Consider the following 13,959-nt stretch of genomic DNA (forward strand, 5'->3'; position numbering starts at 1 on the left):
GAGCCTGGAGTTTGACAGCGAGTTGAGATTGGGTCAGCATCAAATAAGATGATAGTTGGGGAAGGATAATTAGTGTCTTCACACCATTCAATTTGGGCTGCTGGTGTGGAGCCAACTCTTTGAAACGTGCACACACGAGCCAGCGAGAAGGACTTTGTGGGGTTGTGTTTTTTTGTTTCTCCCCCCATTCCCTAAGCAGCCTAAAGGGTTTATTGATTTCCAAGAGCAGGCTGATTTCCATGTAAATAAATGGGAGGGTGGCCGGGCCTCGGTGCTGGGTCCGGATGCGGTGACTTTGGCTTGCTGACATCATTGCTCATTAGCATGCAGGAGAGGAGAGCAATGCAACAGCAGAGCCCCGCGCCGCTCCCGCAATTATTCTCCACGGGCTCCATCTCTCCTCGTTAATGCCTGACGCTCAGAGAGCAAATTGGACATCCTCTTGCCACCTCGAAGGGTCATTGAAAGTGAAAGGCAGGTCGAGGGAGGGGAAGCTGCTGGATTCGTTTGGATTGCGAGCGGTGAGAGGGGCACCCTCCGGAGCTGGGTTTCAGAGCGAGGCAATTTAAGCGAAAGCTTAAGGCGCGGGGCAGAAATGGTACGTTTTTCCGCGGTAGGTTTCTTTGGGAGACGTGCTGTGGTTGGTGTGTGATTGCTCTGAAAGGCTCCGACAAAAGCCCAGCGGGCTGCACTGGGTGAGCACCGGGTGCTTTATGGCCCTGCGGTGCTGGGGCTGGTCCCGGGAGCAGCCCCCCAGCCCAAACTCAGCTGACACCACAGCTCAGCAACCCGCTGGATATTTTCCTCCTTTCCTGCCACCGACAGGTAAGAAGCTGCCTTTTGCCAGCAACTTCAAAGTTGCCATGGGTTTTTTAGGAGGGCTGGAAAGTAGAAGTGAGGAGGAGGAGGAGGAATAAGCAGCATCCTGTGATGCTCGGAGCTGCGTGCTAACTTTGCTCCGTGTGCTGGTGATCTTGCTGTTTTCCCAGCCTTTGCTCTTCTCCTTCTTTATGGAGCTAAAAGGTTAATTGTTAAATTGCATTTCTGCCGCTGCAGGAAATCAGGGAGAAATGCTGATGGGTCTGTAACGGATTTTTCATTTACAAAATAATCGGAAAGGCTCAACTGGCTTTAAATGGGAATAAGGATTAGAAAATCCTTGTCTCTCTATGGTGATTTTTTTTTCCTCTGGTAAATGCAGCTTCCAGAAGGCTGGGCATTTTCTGAGCAGACTGCATGCAGGCTGGTGTTGTGGATGAGGACATTACTGCTCAGATGTTTATTGTGGTTTTGCCTTCCTGAGGATAGAGAGTTCTAAAGTAATAATCTTTCTGCATCCTCCTTTTTCATGCCAGAATGCCTAACTGCAAACCGACCTGGAACTGCAACTGGGGGTTATGTTTTTCAGTGCAATCTTTTCCAGTCAGATTTCCTTTTTTTTTTTTTTTCTGTTCCTTGAAGGAACATTTTAAACAGATGTGACTCAATCGTGACCTGTGACCGTGGAAAGATTTTAATCCAGTTACTCTTTGTTTTGTAGCCATGATTCCTCGGTGGTGCTAAATGCTGATTGAATCTTTTTGAGCTGTTGAGGATTAGTGCTGGACAGAATAATGCCAAAATAATTATTCACAGCAGATGCAGTGTCATCCTTTCAGTTCTAGCTCTCTTTATCTTGTAACTTATCTGACTTATTTTTATTCAGCTATTATTTCACCTACTGAGGGAGCACTTGCACGTCTCACATCACTGCATTGTATTTACAAGGATGCCGGCTTGAGCCTGTGATAAAGATGGGGAAAGTAAAACTATCTGCAGCTAACAAGATTGTGTTTTGCTTCGTATTTTAATCTTCTCCTGTCGTGTGTTTTCTACCAGCCAGCTTAACAAAATGACCCAGCCTTGTGCACTTGCTGTTGGCAGACTTGCTCGCCAGCACCTAGGCAGATCAGGCTGGCAGTGATTGCTTTCACCAGCAGGTCGGTATTGCCTGTCTCAGGGGATGCTGTCTGAGCCTCAAGTTTTGAAATAATTACAGTTTTCAGCCTAGCTCATCCTGCTTCTGAGCTTTTTTTGCCTATCAGCCAGGTTTTTTTTTCCTGTAGGATGTATGGCCTGGGAGCTGCTCTCTAACTGCAGAGTGTTTACTGCTTCCCAGGGTTTCTGCTTGTCATGCTGCAAATGCAAGCAGGTGAAGTCCCTTAAAATAGCACTTAGAGCCCCGGGGCAGAGAGCTGGCACCAGCCTGTCTGTCTGAGACCAGTGCTGGAGAGATGGGCTGCAAGCCTGGAACTGGGTGGGAGGAAGAGAGGGGCAGGAAGATAGATATTGCCTGTGAAGAGACCAGGGTAGTGCAAGCTTGAGAAGATTGTGAGGACCCACATGCTGAAGGGAGACAGGCTGCTTCATGGAGAGCTGGTTTTGGATCCAGAGGTAGAACCTAAATTTTGCTAGAACCCCAAGCTTGGAAGCAATTTTCTTCCTTCAGTTAAGCAGCAGAAAGAAACCCCCTGTGAGAACAGCTCTGCATCTTGTTAGGCTGAAAAGCCACCAAACTGTATAATTAAAACTCTGACCAGACAACCTGTGGGGCAGGACAGGGGCTTTGGAGCAAAGCACAAGTGTATGTTGGCTCCTGGGTAGGGAGGGTCCCAAGGGAGAGTTTGGGGAGGGTCCTGCTGCTGTCTGCTCCCTCTGCTGCCTCCCTTGCTCCATTGCTGCTGGCCGGGGACACCACTGGGCTCTTCAGTGGTGGGCTCTTGGGGTTGGGGTTGTCCTGCCCTGGGGGACACCAGACCCCACTCAGATGTCCACAGCTCCTAGGTCTGCCCATCCTGTGGCTCTTCCTGCATTCCAAGATCACGAGATTGGTTTCAGTATTGTTTGCCCACCAGCTTCAGGGTTGTTATTGATGTTATTGAGCCTGTTCTTCACTTCAACTTGGAAACTAGTCGTTTGCATTTCTTCTGCGTGAGCAGGGAAAAATATGTGGTTGTTATGATTTCTGTGTGCTAAGAGCTGGACCTTTAAGAAGGGAAAAAAGCTAATGCTAACATAAATATGCTGAGATGAGTGGTGAGCTGGCAGGCTGCCTCCATCATCTTGGATGTGACGGAGCAGCCTGTTGGACATCTTTTCTCCTGGTAGCATGGCTGGGCACAGACTGAGGCTCACTGCACCTTGTTTTTCCTCTTTTCTCCCTCTTTCCCTTGCTTGATGAGCAGCTCACACAGGTATAGAACTTTGCCCACCTCTGTCTAATCTCTATTATGGTAAAAAAAAAATAGAACTGGGTCTTCTGCAAAGCATCTTGAGAGCTCCAAATAGAGAGTTCTTCTGAGATCTGCCAAGTTATTAATATCGCTTAATTTAAACATCTCATCTTTATGTGTCAGAATTTTCATGGTTTGTGTCAGGGGCTGTGGCTCATGGGAGCAGCCTGCCTGTGGGGTTCAGATCTAGAGGGTGTTTAAGCACCCAGAGCTCTCACCCAGCTCACGAGCCTGAGCCGGGACCTGTGTTCACTGCAGAGCACTGGGGTGCACCTGGGCTCCTCAAAATGACCCATGATGTACCCCAGCTCCCCTGGTGTGATTTAGTCACAAGTTGGAAAGGTTGGTCGTGTTTTAATTCATCCAGCAGTTTTGGGCTGTGGTGCTCGTTCCTTGTTTTGCTGAGAGAGCACCAAGACAGCCCAGATGAGGGATTTGTACATTGCGTCATGTTTTATCCTAAGGTCTTAGTCTTACCTGGAGGAGCACAGCCTTGGGCATGGATGGTTCTTGTCTGCCACGTGGTGCAGACCACAGACAGGAAAACTGGAAGCAGCCTGGAGGCTGCCCCAGGCCATGCCACTGGGAAGCAGTGGTTTGGGGACAGGGTGGTGGGGACCCACAGGAAGATGTTCCACCCTCTTCTTGAATTGATGGTCCTGATTCTCCATGAAGACAGACCAACTAGAATGTCCTCAGAGACTGCTGTTGCTCATACTTGGCTGCAGCTGGCAATACTGGGGATAGTTATTTCTTCTTCCTAATTAAGCAAGAATAACTCTTGCAATGGTAAAGAATTTTTGCAGAGTCTTAAAAATAAGTCTCCAGCCTGAGAGTGAGCATGGACAGCTTCAGCCTGAGAGGAGAATTTTTCCAGGAGTGGAAATGAGGTTTGTAATAAAAGCTTCAACACCACCCTGGACACCTTTGCAATTGCTGCTGTTGGCACTGGGGAGGTCAGAGGGGTTTAAAAATAAAGTGACACAGGGAATCTGACTTGCCTTGAGCAAATCAGGTGGGTATAGACGATGGATGGGGAATATGAAGAAGAGTGTGACTTGTAGCTCTTGCATCCTCTCAGTGTGTCCCCACCTACTGCAGAGCTTTCTGGAGATGTGCAGCTACACGTGCTCCCCTACAGCCACTGAGACTAGGGAGAGATGCATCTACAGGAGTAGTTCAGCTGCTGGGTTATTTCTCTCTTCCTTAGCTTCTTGGTATTGCAGTGCTACCTGCTCTGTTGCTACCACCTGATGTTGATCTTTTAAGCCAAATACTTTTCCAGCATCTTGGATCAAGCGAGCATTGTCCTTGCAGGCCACCAGGGGCACGTTGTCCTCAGACTTGGAATTGCTGCTATGGTAAATGCCAACGTCTAACTCGTCTCCTTTAGCCACCTGCACCCTAGCAGATAGAAGCTTTCACTGAGCTTCCTTTTCAACCCAGGTAGCACGAAGTCTTTGTAGCTCGTTGCACTGATAATTGTTTGTTTTGTTTTGTTGTTTTTTTTTCTGGTTGAAGTGACTCTGGAAGAGCTGGGAAGTCACAGAAATGTCCAGAGATATGCGACTTTGTAGCTGAGGTCTGTGGGACCTGGGGCCATGGGCAGTGTCCAGCTGGGACTACTGAGGGAGTTTGTTTCAAAATAGGGTGTTAGAGAAGTTGGAGAAGGAGGCAGAACTTTAGCTCCAGCAGCCTGTTTTGAGCGAAGCAGCTTGGGGCTCCTCTGCTTAAGCTGATGTTGAAGGAGTTGATGGGGAAGCCACAGCTGGTGCTGCCTGTGGGTACCCTGTGCCTCAGCTTCCCCATCTGTGAAATGGAAGAGCAGTGCCCATATTAGAGAAGAGCTGCTGGGCTCTCCCCACGGGAGGGAAGGACTATGTTAACTTCTCAGTTCCAATAAATGTTTGCCTTGCCTGTGGTGTCTGGAGAAACAGGTCTGTGTAGCTGGAGCTCGCTCAGGGTGGGAAGATGCCTCATTAGCTCTCAAATGAGGGGAGGAGATAACAAGCAGGGACATTAAGAAACCCTAGTTAAGAGGCTCAGGGTTCACAGGAGCCTGCCCTAAATCCTCAGCCTCTCCTGTTTCCAAGAAGTCTTGTGATTGGCTCACGACTGACCCAAAAGCCTTATTGCAATCAGAATGATGCCACTATGCTGGAGAAGAATCAGGCTGCCATGAGTGCCTTCAGCTGAGTGGGAAGGGAATTACCCCTTTGCTTTTACTCATCCCATCCGAGCTGAGCAGACAATGGCTTTTTGAGGGATTCCCAATCGTGCATGTTAATGTGTGCACAAATGCATGCAAATCCTTTCTTACAGAGCACAGCAGAGGATCGTGTGGCCAATGCTGGCCCTGGCAGCCCTGCTCCTGGCTTTGTCTGGAGATGGAGCTGCTCCCTGAGACAGCCCCATTTATTTCCATCCCAGAAGAAACAAGTGAGAAGCAGAGATAAGCAATGCAGGGGGAGTGATAAGGGCTGTTTGCTGAGTTCCTCCTTTGTCAGAGAGGAATTTTAACATTTCTGCCATGATTTTAAACTCTGCCTTCATTCCTGCTGCTGCCAGGAGGGGCTGGGGTCTCACGTTGCCTTTTTCTTGAAACAGCCATCGTGCCCAGCCAGGATGGGCTTCACTTTGGTGGTGTTTGCTGCATTAGGTCCTGCGTGCCCACCCAGCTGAGCTGGCAGCTGTGGCTGGAAGAGAAGATCCCTGTGGCCAGGTCCCTGGTCCCCCTTCCCTCGCCTTTTAGCTCTGCTTGTGCTTTCCCAGTTTGGAGTTGTTGCATGTTTTTCACAGCAGGGAGACTAGGCTCTCTTAGGAAGCTGGGGGCACACTCGTGGCTCTCTTGTGGCCTCTTGCACAGCACCAGCGTTTTCAGTGTGGTTTAACTTATTGTTGGTGCCATTCTTATGATGGAAAGGCTGCAGGAGGCTCCAGCCATGGCAGAGACTGTGTTTTGCTAACCATAGCTTACAGCAAGAGACTGCCTGGTCCCAGAGACCTCACAGGCCAGCTGGGCTCATGTTGAGCTGTATCTAGGTTGACCTGGGCTGGAAACATGCTTTGGCATCCCAAGCAATAGGGACTCAGCAGCCAGGTTCTCTGCTTGATGTGTTTGGCCCAGTTTGCTTCAGATTTGCTTCTGTGCCTGTTTTGTCTGTGAGAGGATGGCTGGCGTGGGGTGGGGGATCCAGTTTGCACCGTCCCCCCGTGCTGGCGAAAGGCTGGGGATGGTTACCAGGGAATGGGGGTTAGAGCCTCCTCTGAGGAGAGGACTGGTTGCTGTTCCAAGAGCGCCACGTAAGAGCAAAAAAAAATGCATCCATCTTGTAACTCCATCACATAAAGCACTGGCCTTGAGCAGAACAAATTTTTCAGTCTGTTTGTGAGCTGTTGCTGCTTTGTACCATGTGAAGTCAATTCAAGGCAGGCTCCTTTCCAGCTGAATCTGACACCAGGAAATGTTCTTTCTCCCATTGCTTCCCACCATCCTGGCCCTGCTGCAGGGCAGCTCCATGCCGAGCATCCCTACCGGGTGCTCCCCAGCCCGTGCCTCCCGCAGCAGCATAGCTGCTGGCCTGCTCCTGCTCTTCTTTCCTCCCTGTCCACGAGCTGCAGCTGCTTAACAGCTCCTTAATTTACCCTCCGTGCCTGAAGCTGGACTTGCCATCAGCTCTCCTCACTTCGGTGGGAGACACAACCCTGTGTCATCCCGGTGCTGGAGACCTCTCTTCATCACCAGGTCAGGTACTTTCACTGAGATGATTCCCATCTCAGAGATGGGAACAAGACAGAAAGGGTCAGGAAAGAAGACAGGATTTCCAGAGAGTGAGCCTGGCAGGCTGCTGGCCCAGCTCCTCTCCAGCACCCATAAAATCTCCACCGTGGCATCAGCACCCACATCACATTGTCGCTTCGGTCATCGTGCGCCCAGTCAAGCACTGGCACGTGCATTGTCTCACTTCACAACTCTCTGCTTGGAGTGCAGTGGGGGGATACTGCTTTTTCAATTTCATCTCATATTTGAAATGTACATTTTTATATTAAGTTTTTACTACAGGGAATTATTTTTAATTATAGTGAGCTGGAAGACAATAAAGTTGAGTGAGACCTATGTGAAGAAGTCATGGAAACCATATCATAGGAGTGGAAAGACACTCCTAGGACATTGAGTATTGTTCCCATGAAACAGCATATCCTAATGTAAAGAAAATAATTGTAATTAAAGCTGTTAATCTTCTGCTTTTAATGAGGGGAAAGGAAGAGGACTGAATATCTCAGGGGTGAGGTCTTGATGTTTGTACAGTTTGCCCAGGGAGGTGGCAGAAACCCCATGCCTGGAGATGCTCATTTTTTTAACAGTGCAGAGTTTTTACAGAGCCCATTGTCATGGCCTGGGGACATGACTGAAGAGTAGACATGCTACCTGTGTCCTTTTCATCCTTTACTTTTCTGACCAGGAGAAGTCATCTGGTGGCAGTACCCACTTACCTGGGAGGAGGCAGGAAGAAGAGAGTGTAAATCAGCTTCCCGACCTGGGTGTGTGTGGTGTGAGATGCAGGATGGCAGTCATGTGGAGTCACCTGTGGGGTCTTAAGTGATCACAAGTCTCATTAGTTAACTCTTCGACATGGTTATTTAAAGTCCTCATGATGGCCTGATTGATCTCATTTACTAAAAGACAAGATGTCTCCCACCATCCTCCTGGCGGGAATGTGTCAGGGGTGGGGAGGAGGGCAGCACTGTGTGGGCTGGCTTTTTCCCTGTCACCAGCTCTTGTGCTCATGGCGTTGCTGCTATCTGAGTGTGGACTGTTGGATTTCTTTCCCTTTGAAGCTGGTGATTGATATCCTGAAAATTACAAATTGACTGAGAAGTCCTAAACTCTGTTAGAATAACCATCTCCAATGCTGAATCCACAGCTATTAATTATTCTTAGCATCTTGTTGCCTATTGAGCTGCTTCTAATGGTGTTGTGAATTGAGACGGAAACAGCAAAGAAACCAGCAGCTTTGCTGAGGCAGAGCTCCCTTCTACAGTAGCTGATTAATTAAAGTATTCACATGAAATGGTGCTGTGATTATTTTTTAAGGCAACAGCCAGAGGCGATGCCGAGACTTTCCGACTGGACGCAAACCAGACGCCAGGGTGCGCGGGGGTCTCTGTGTGGGTTAGATCTGATGAAAGGCAGGAAATGGGAAAATCTGGCAAATCTCCCTGGCTTGACTTAGCGGAGCCTCTTGACTTTTGCTAGAGTGCATTTTTTGTGCTGTAATGGCCCAGTGGAAACTTAGATTTGAATCTGGACGCGAGCGCTGGTGTGCTTAGCTGGCTTGTAGGCAACGGCGAAAAAGAAGGAAAGATGTTTGAAAATTACAGCCCCTGATGTTGAACTGTTGCTGCCCTCTGAATTTCTTTGCTTTACCTTATAGCAGAGAAACCTGTGATGGCAATGGTGTAGCTTTTCATGCTGTACCTGAGCTGTCTCCCTTCTGCTACCTAAGTGAAGCCATGTCTGGTTCCTCAGATACCAGTGGCATTTCATTAGTGCAAATTAATGCAGAAACCTGCATGGTTACTTTAAAATAGATACCATTGACCCATATTGTGGAAGAGCATTGCATTTGCAGAAATAGCAACCAATTTATCAGCATTCCTTTCAACCTCTTTTGAGGGGGCTGGGGGATGTTTTCAGACAGATTTGTCCTTGGCTCTTACCCCTGGTGAAGGGGAGCAGCGTCCTTACTCCCCTGCAGATAAATGCTTAGGTTCAAGCCCATGAAGAAGATCTCCCACAGACCACCAGCTGCAGGAACAGGCCTTTAAAAGAAGTGCTAAGAAGCAGTATTTGCAGTGAGTTAAGCTAATGGCTGTTAAATTGCAGCCTGGGTTCTTTCAGTTCTGCTTGTGCTTTTCCACCCCTACCATCCAGCTTTGGGGCAGCATGTGCCGTTGAGCCGGGTGGTTAAGACGCCGTTGTAGTGTGACTGTGGTTTTTGTAGCCTCCCTTAATTTAATTTAACTTTATATGTTCAGACTATAATCAATTTTTATGCTACTTTAATAAGCAAATTTATGCTATCAGCATGCTAAAAGGACTTGTCATTCACAGCTTCCCAGTCAATCCACCATTTTCTGTATTAGCCAAGTGCTCAGCTGTCCTAAATTTGGTGACTGCTCTGGCACCGATCCGCTCCAAGCAGGCACGTGGCCCTGGCCTGTGCTGGCCCCTGGAAATTCTCCTCACAGAGAAAGACAAGCAATTACATCTCCCTAAACACTGGGCAGTCTGATTCGGCTGGATTGCCAAGGGTTGTTACAGCAAATACGGACTTTTATTTCCTCCTTGCAAGAAAGACAAAGTCTGGGCTAGGAAACGCCTGAACGTAAAATAGGATTGAGTTTAGTATCTGCAGGCCAGCGACTTGCAGGAGTCACTTTGCTTTCTTATTTGATGTGCAAATCACGGGGTCATTTCCTCTTTTTCCTCTCTCCTCACCTTGCAGGAAGATTTGCCTCCACTGTAAGTGCTCCCAGGAAGAGCACATCGTAACCGTTATGCCTCTGGAGATGGAAAAGACTGTCACGAAGCTCATGTTTGACTTCCAGAGGAATTCCACTTCTGATGACGACTCGGGCTGTGCCTTGGAAGAGTACGCATGGGTCCCCCCTGGCCTGAAGCCTGAGCAGGTAACGATGACACCACCCAGTTCCTAGAAATAAATTGCTTTGATGTGCTCTTTGGAAATAGTTGCCCTGATTTTTCTTCTAGGGGTGCAAGCGCATGTTGCATGTGGCTGTTTCTGGGTGCACTACAGGGACTTGCAGAGACAACTCTGGGCTGGGTGCACAAATGAAACAAAAATAGAGATGGGATCCTTGCTGGACTTGTGGTTTTCTGCATCTGTAATTGGTAATGGAGAGGGGGGAGAAACAAAATACTTCCATGATGGGGTTTGTTGTGGTTGTGCACGGGAACAGATACAGATGTACCTCCTACTGTTTCATGGATAAAAATAGTGGTAGGACTTGAGTGTTTCCCAAGGACTCAGTGTGTTCTGCCCTCCTGGACCACGCTGCTGGGCAGTAAGTCAGGGCAGGTAGCCACAGCTGGTAGATGACTCTGAAAAACAGGCTAAAGTATTCGGGGTTGGAATTTTTCAAGCATGATGTTTGGGCCTTACTGGAAGGAATTGCTCAAATAAAGTTCAGGTCTCTCAGTACAGGAATTGAGTGGGATGGATTAGACTTCACGCTGTCTGTGCGGGGCGTGCATTGATTTCTGCTCCTTGCAGTTTACATGATTTGTTTGGTTTTTATGCTGATCTTTTGCATGTTCAACTCAGAACTTAATATGCAGAGGAGATTTCAAAATAAGCTTAGCCTTGATAATTGCTATAGCAATCGTTTTAAACTGCGTGAGGAGGCTGGGAGAGGGTGGAAAGCTTTCATTCCTGCTGTTGTAGTTGCTGTCCTTAATATTGTGTTTTCCTCAGCTTTTATTCAGAAGAGCTTAGGCATTTCCTGAAATATTTTGGCACTGCTCGTAGGCTGTAAATATTGTCTGTCTGATTAGAGAAAATCCAGTTGTTTGGTTTGTTGGTTTTTTTCTTCTTCTAGTCTTTACAAGCCTCACTCAAAGCTTGCTTGAAACTCCATGACACTGTGTGTTTCACTTGGTGCCATCTAACCAGGCAAACCAGGCAGCAGCCTTGTTTTCTGTCACCTTCTTCATGTCAGAGGATCCCTTTGTGCCTACAAGACATGGTGTATGGAAAGATACACATGGCTCTGAAGTAGTTCTGCTGGTCCTTCATGCTGTTGGGACATGAACCAGTTGGGTTTCAGGAGTCCCGTTGGAGGATCATACACACGCTAGTGTCACCAGCTCTCAGCACTTTCCAGGCATGTCCGTGGCTTCTGGAGCCCAGGCTGGTCCATGTCCCTGTAGCTTTAGGTGGAAATACAGACACTTAGTGACAGGTGGCACTTGACCAGGTAGACATGGTCAGCAATTGAAACCCAATTCCAGCATGGTGGTGACATATTACAGAAGACCTGGATGCTTCTTTGGTCTTGTGGGTGCTTTATAAGAAATAGCTTGCCATCAGGAACTTTGTGGTGCTCAGGAGAAAACAGAAGTCCCTCACCTGTGGCAGTAGATACTGACATCTCATGCGTTACCCAGGTTCATGTATTTTTAGGTTCTTCCAGCTTGTGTTTCTTGCAGTGGTCACAGTACTCCTCAATATGAACGTGAGGGTTCTAATTACTCCCCTCTGTCTGCCTTGCTGGGGCTTTCAGCAGACTTGCCACTTCAGACCCGTCTCTAATCACCATGGAGATGAAGAGCAGTCCCAAGCAGAGCCTAAGACAGGCACTGAAATCCTTCCAGCACAGCTCATCTGCCAGCCCTTTTGGAACCTTTCACGCATCAGAGAGCCACTAAGGAGACAAAAGCAAAGTGTGACTTCTCTGGGCTGTGAGAGAGCCACCATGCAAGGCTGGGGGTTGTCCCTGGGTGAAGAGCAGCACCCTGAATTTCTCCAAGAGTTACCAGGTGCCCAAGGTGTCACAGGGCTGGGGGGTGCCCCGGGGTGCAGAAAGGTGCCCTTTTCTTCCCGCAGGGGTAGGAGGTACCTCTGCAACATCTTAATAGAGCCATGCAAGACTGCAGCCAGACATGTGGCTTTCTGGTCGATGAGTCAGGGGTGTGTACGTGATGTGAAGCCTCTGGAAAACTGATGCCTGTTGTGGAGCAGCTGGTGGGCTCTGCTCTGGCTGAGGACACTGCCATCAGGCTGGGCTGAAAATACAGGTTTGCAGGCAGGGAACTTTCTTGTGCCTTCCGCTGTTTTGCTGTCGTATTTCTTTGACATGAAACAGATGAAATTAAACAACTTTTTTCTGCAATATTCTACTTTATTAAAATCTCTACACAGCGTATGAGCTGGGGAGGTAAGTGGTCCCCTGAAAGACTAATGCAGTTTTCTTATTATACTTGGACGACAGCCTTCCTGCCTCACTATTCTTGGGAGACAGTGTTCACATCTCACTCACCACAGCAATTTACAGGATTTCATGAAGAGAAAGTTGGCCAACAAACATGACATCAGTTTTCAGCAGTTACCAGAGGTAATTTCAGGATTTGGAGTGTCCCTTCAATACGTAGCTTAAAATATTAAGTATAATCTAAAGGGGAATCAACACAAACCTACAAGGTCTCGCTGGATTCCTGGACACTAATTCAGGCATCAGCTGTTCTGAGGCACATGTCAACTGTGTGAACATGGATATTGGTTCCTTAATGCCCACTGCTTGAAGGAAGAAAAAAGCATTGATCCAGTGTTTACAGATAATGATCCAGACATTGCACTGAAGCACGGAGCTGAATTGCTTATGGCTGTGCAGGACTACAAAGTAGTCTACTGCTGTGCAACAGCCATAAATATTAAATATTTCTGATCAGGTTTATAACACAGAGATGAAGGTGATAATAGAAAAAAAAAATGTTTTAATAGCACTGCATAAATTATGGTAACATTCATGTGGAAAAACTGGCTAAAATTGATGACATCTGCTCAAGAAAGAGGGGTATAAACTGGAAGGACACTGGAAATGTTATTTCTTTGAGGAACCTAGAAGAGTTTGGTTTGTTCAGCCTAGGAAATCGAAGGGTTATGATCACACCCTATCCATTAGAGGAGGAGGAGCAGTTATTCCAGCTCCAACTCTGGCACAAGAACATAGATATAAACTGGATCCAAATGCATTCAGGCAGGAAATTGGAAGAGGTTTCAAGCCATCAGAGGTGTAAGGCTCAGTGGCAACCTGCCAGCAGGGAGAGTGATGGGTAAGAACCCAAGACTGAGCTCCATAAATTACAATGTGATTAGAAAATCTAGTTTCTTGTAATAACAGTCGGCTACACAGGATGACCAAGAGGTTCCTGTGGGCTCTAACCCCACTTGGACTGGACCTCAATGAGAAGTTGTCAGGTGGCAGAAGAAGGACTTCTCTTCTGGAAGACACGGATGCAGATAGGAATGGGAGAGGTGGCTGGACAAGAGGTGAGGCAGAAGCTTTGGGAAATACACTCTTTTTGCTTCCTGCCATTCAATGGTTGGATGAATAAATGTGAAAGCCTTGAAATGGTCACACCCCACCAGAAACATGTCCTCAGCAAAGCAAAACCCCAGACCAGGCCTGGCTGTGAAGATGGGGGAAGGCAATTTTGGGAGCCAGTTTGTCTGCTGGGGCTGGCAGTCTGACAGCTGATCCTCCTTGCACTGACATAAGTTTGAGGGCAGATCTTTAAAAATAAGTCCTTTTATGATGTGTTTTTCACATTTTTAGGCAAGGCATGTGTAACTTCATGTGAATGTGCAGCCTTGAATTCCTTGGGTCTGTGGTTTTGAGAAATCCAAAGGGGATTCATGCCAGCTTGAATTTCTGAATACAAGGGATTTTTGAGGATTTCTGTCTTTATTGTGTCTCAATAATAGGAGCAGCTGGTTATGGGCACAGCTTTCCAATTAAACAAAAGAGAGGGCTCTACTTCAGCTGTGGTGTGGCTTTCTGCGTGGCTCCTGCGTGCCAACATTCAAGACAGTTGTATGTGCCATAAGAATGTAATTCTCTTGCTGTCAGCACAGTTGCTCTGGTTGAGTCACTTAGAAAGTTA

The 13,959-nt window shown here is 47.7% G+C and overlaps 1 protein-coding gene across 1 annotated transcript in view; it reads left to right on the forward strand.

The window, feature by feature from the left end:
- Positions 1 to 13,959, forward strand: part of PRICKLE2 (prickle planar cell polarity protein 2) — a 101,423-nt gene that overhangs the window by 58,610 nt on the left and 28,854 nt on the right. The window contains exon 3 of the mRNA XM_051627802.1: positions 9,782 to 9,965. Within this exon, the coding sequence (XP_051483762.1) occupies positions 9,782 to 9,965 (184 nt within the window). The remainder of the gene's footprint in view (positions 1 to 9,781; positions 9,966 to 13,959) is intronic.

This window comes from Apus apus, chromosome 9, assembly GCF_020740795.1.
Source record: "Apus apus isolate bApuApu2 chromosome 9, bApuApu2.pri.cur, whole genome shotgun sequence".
In the NCBI taxonomy this organism is placed as follows: domain Eukaryota; kingdom Metazoa; phylum Chordata; class Aves; order Apodiformes; family Apodidae; genus Apus; species Apus apus.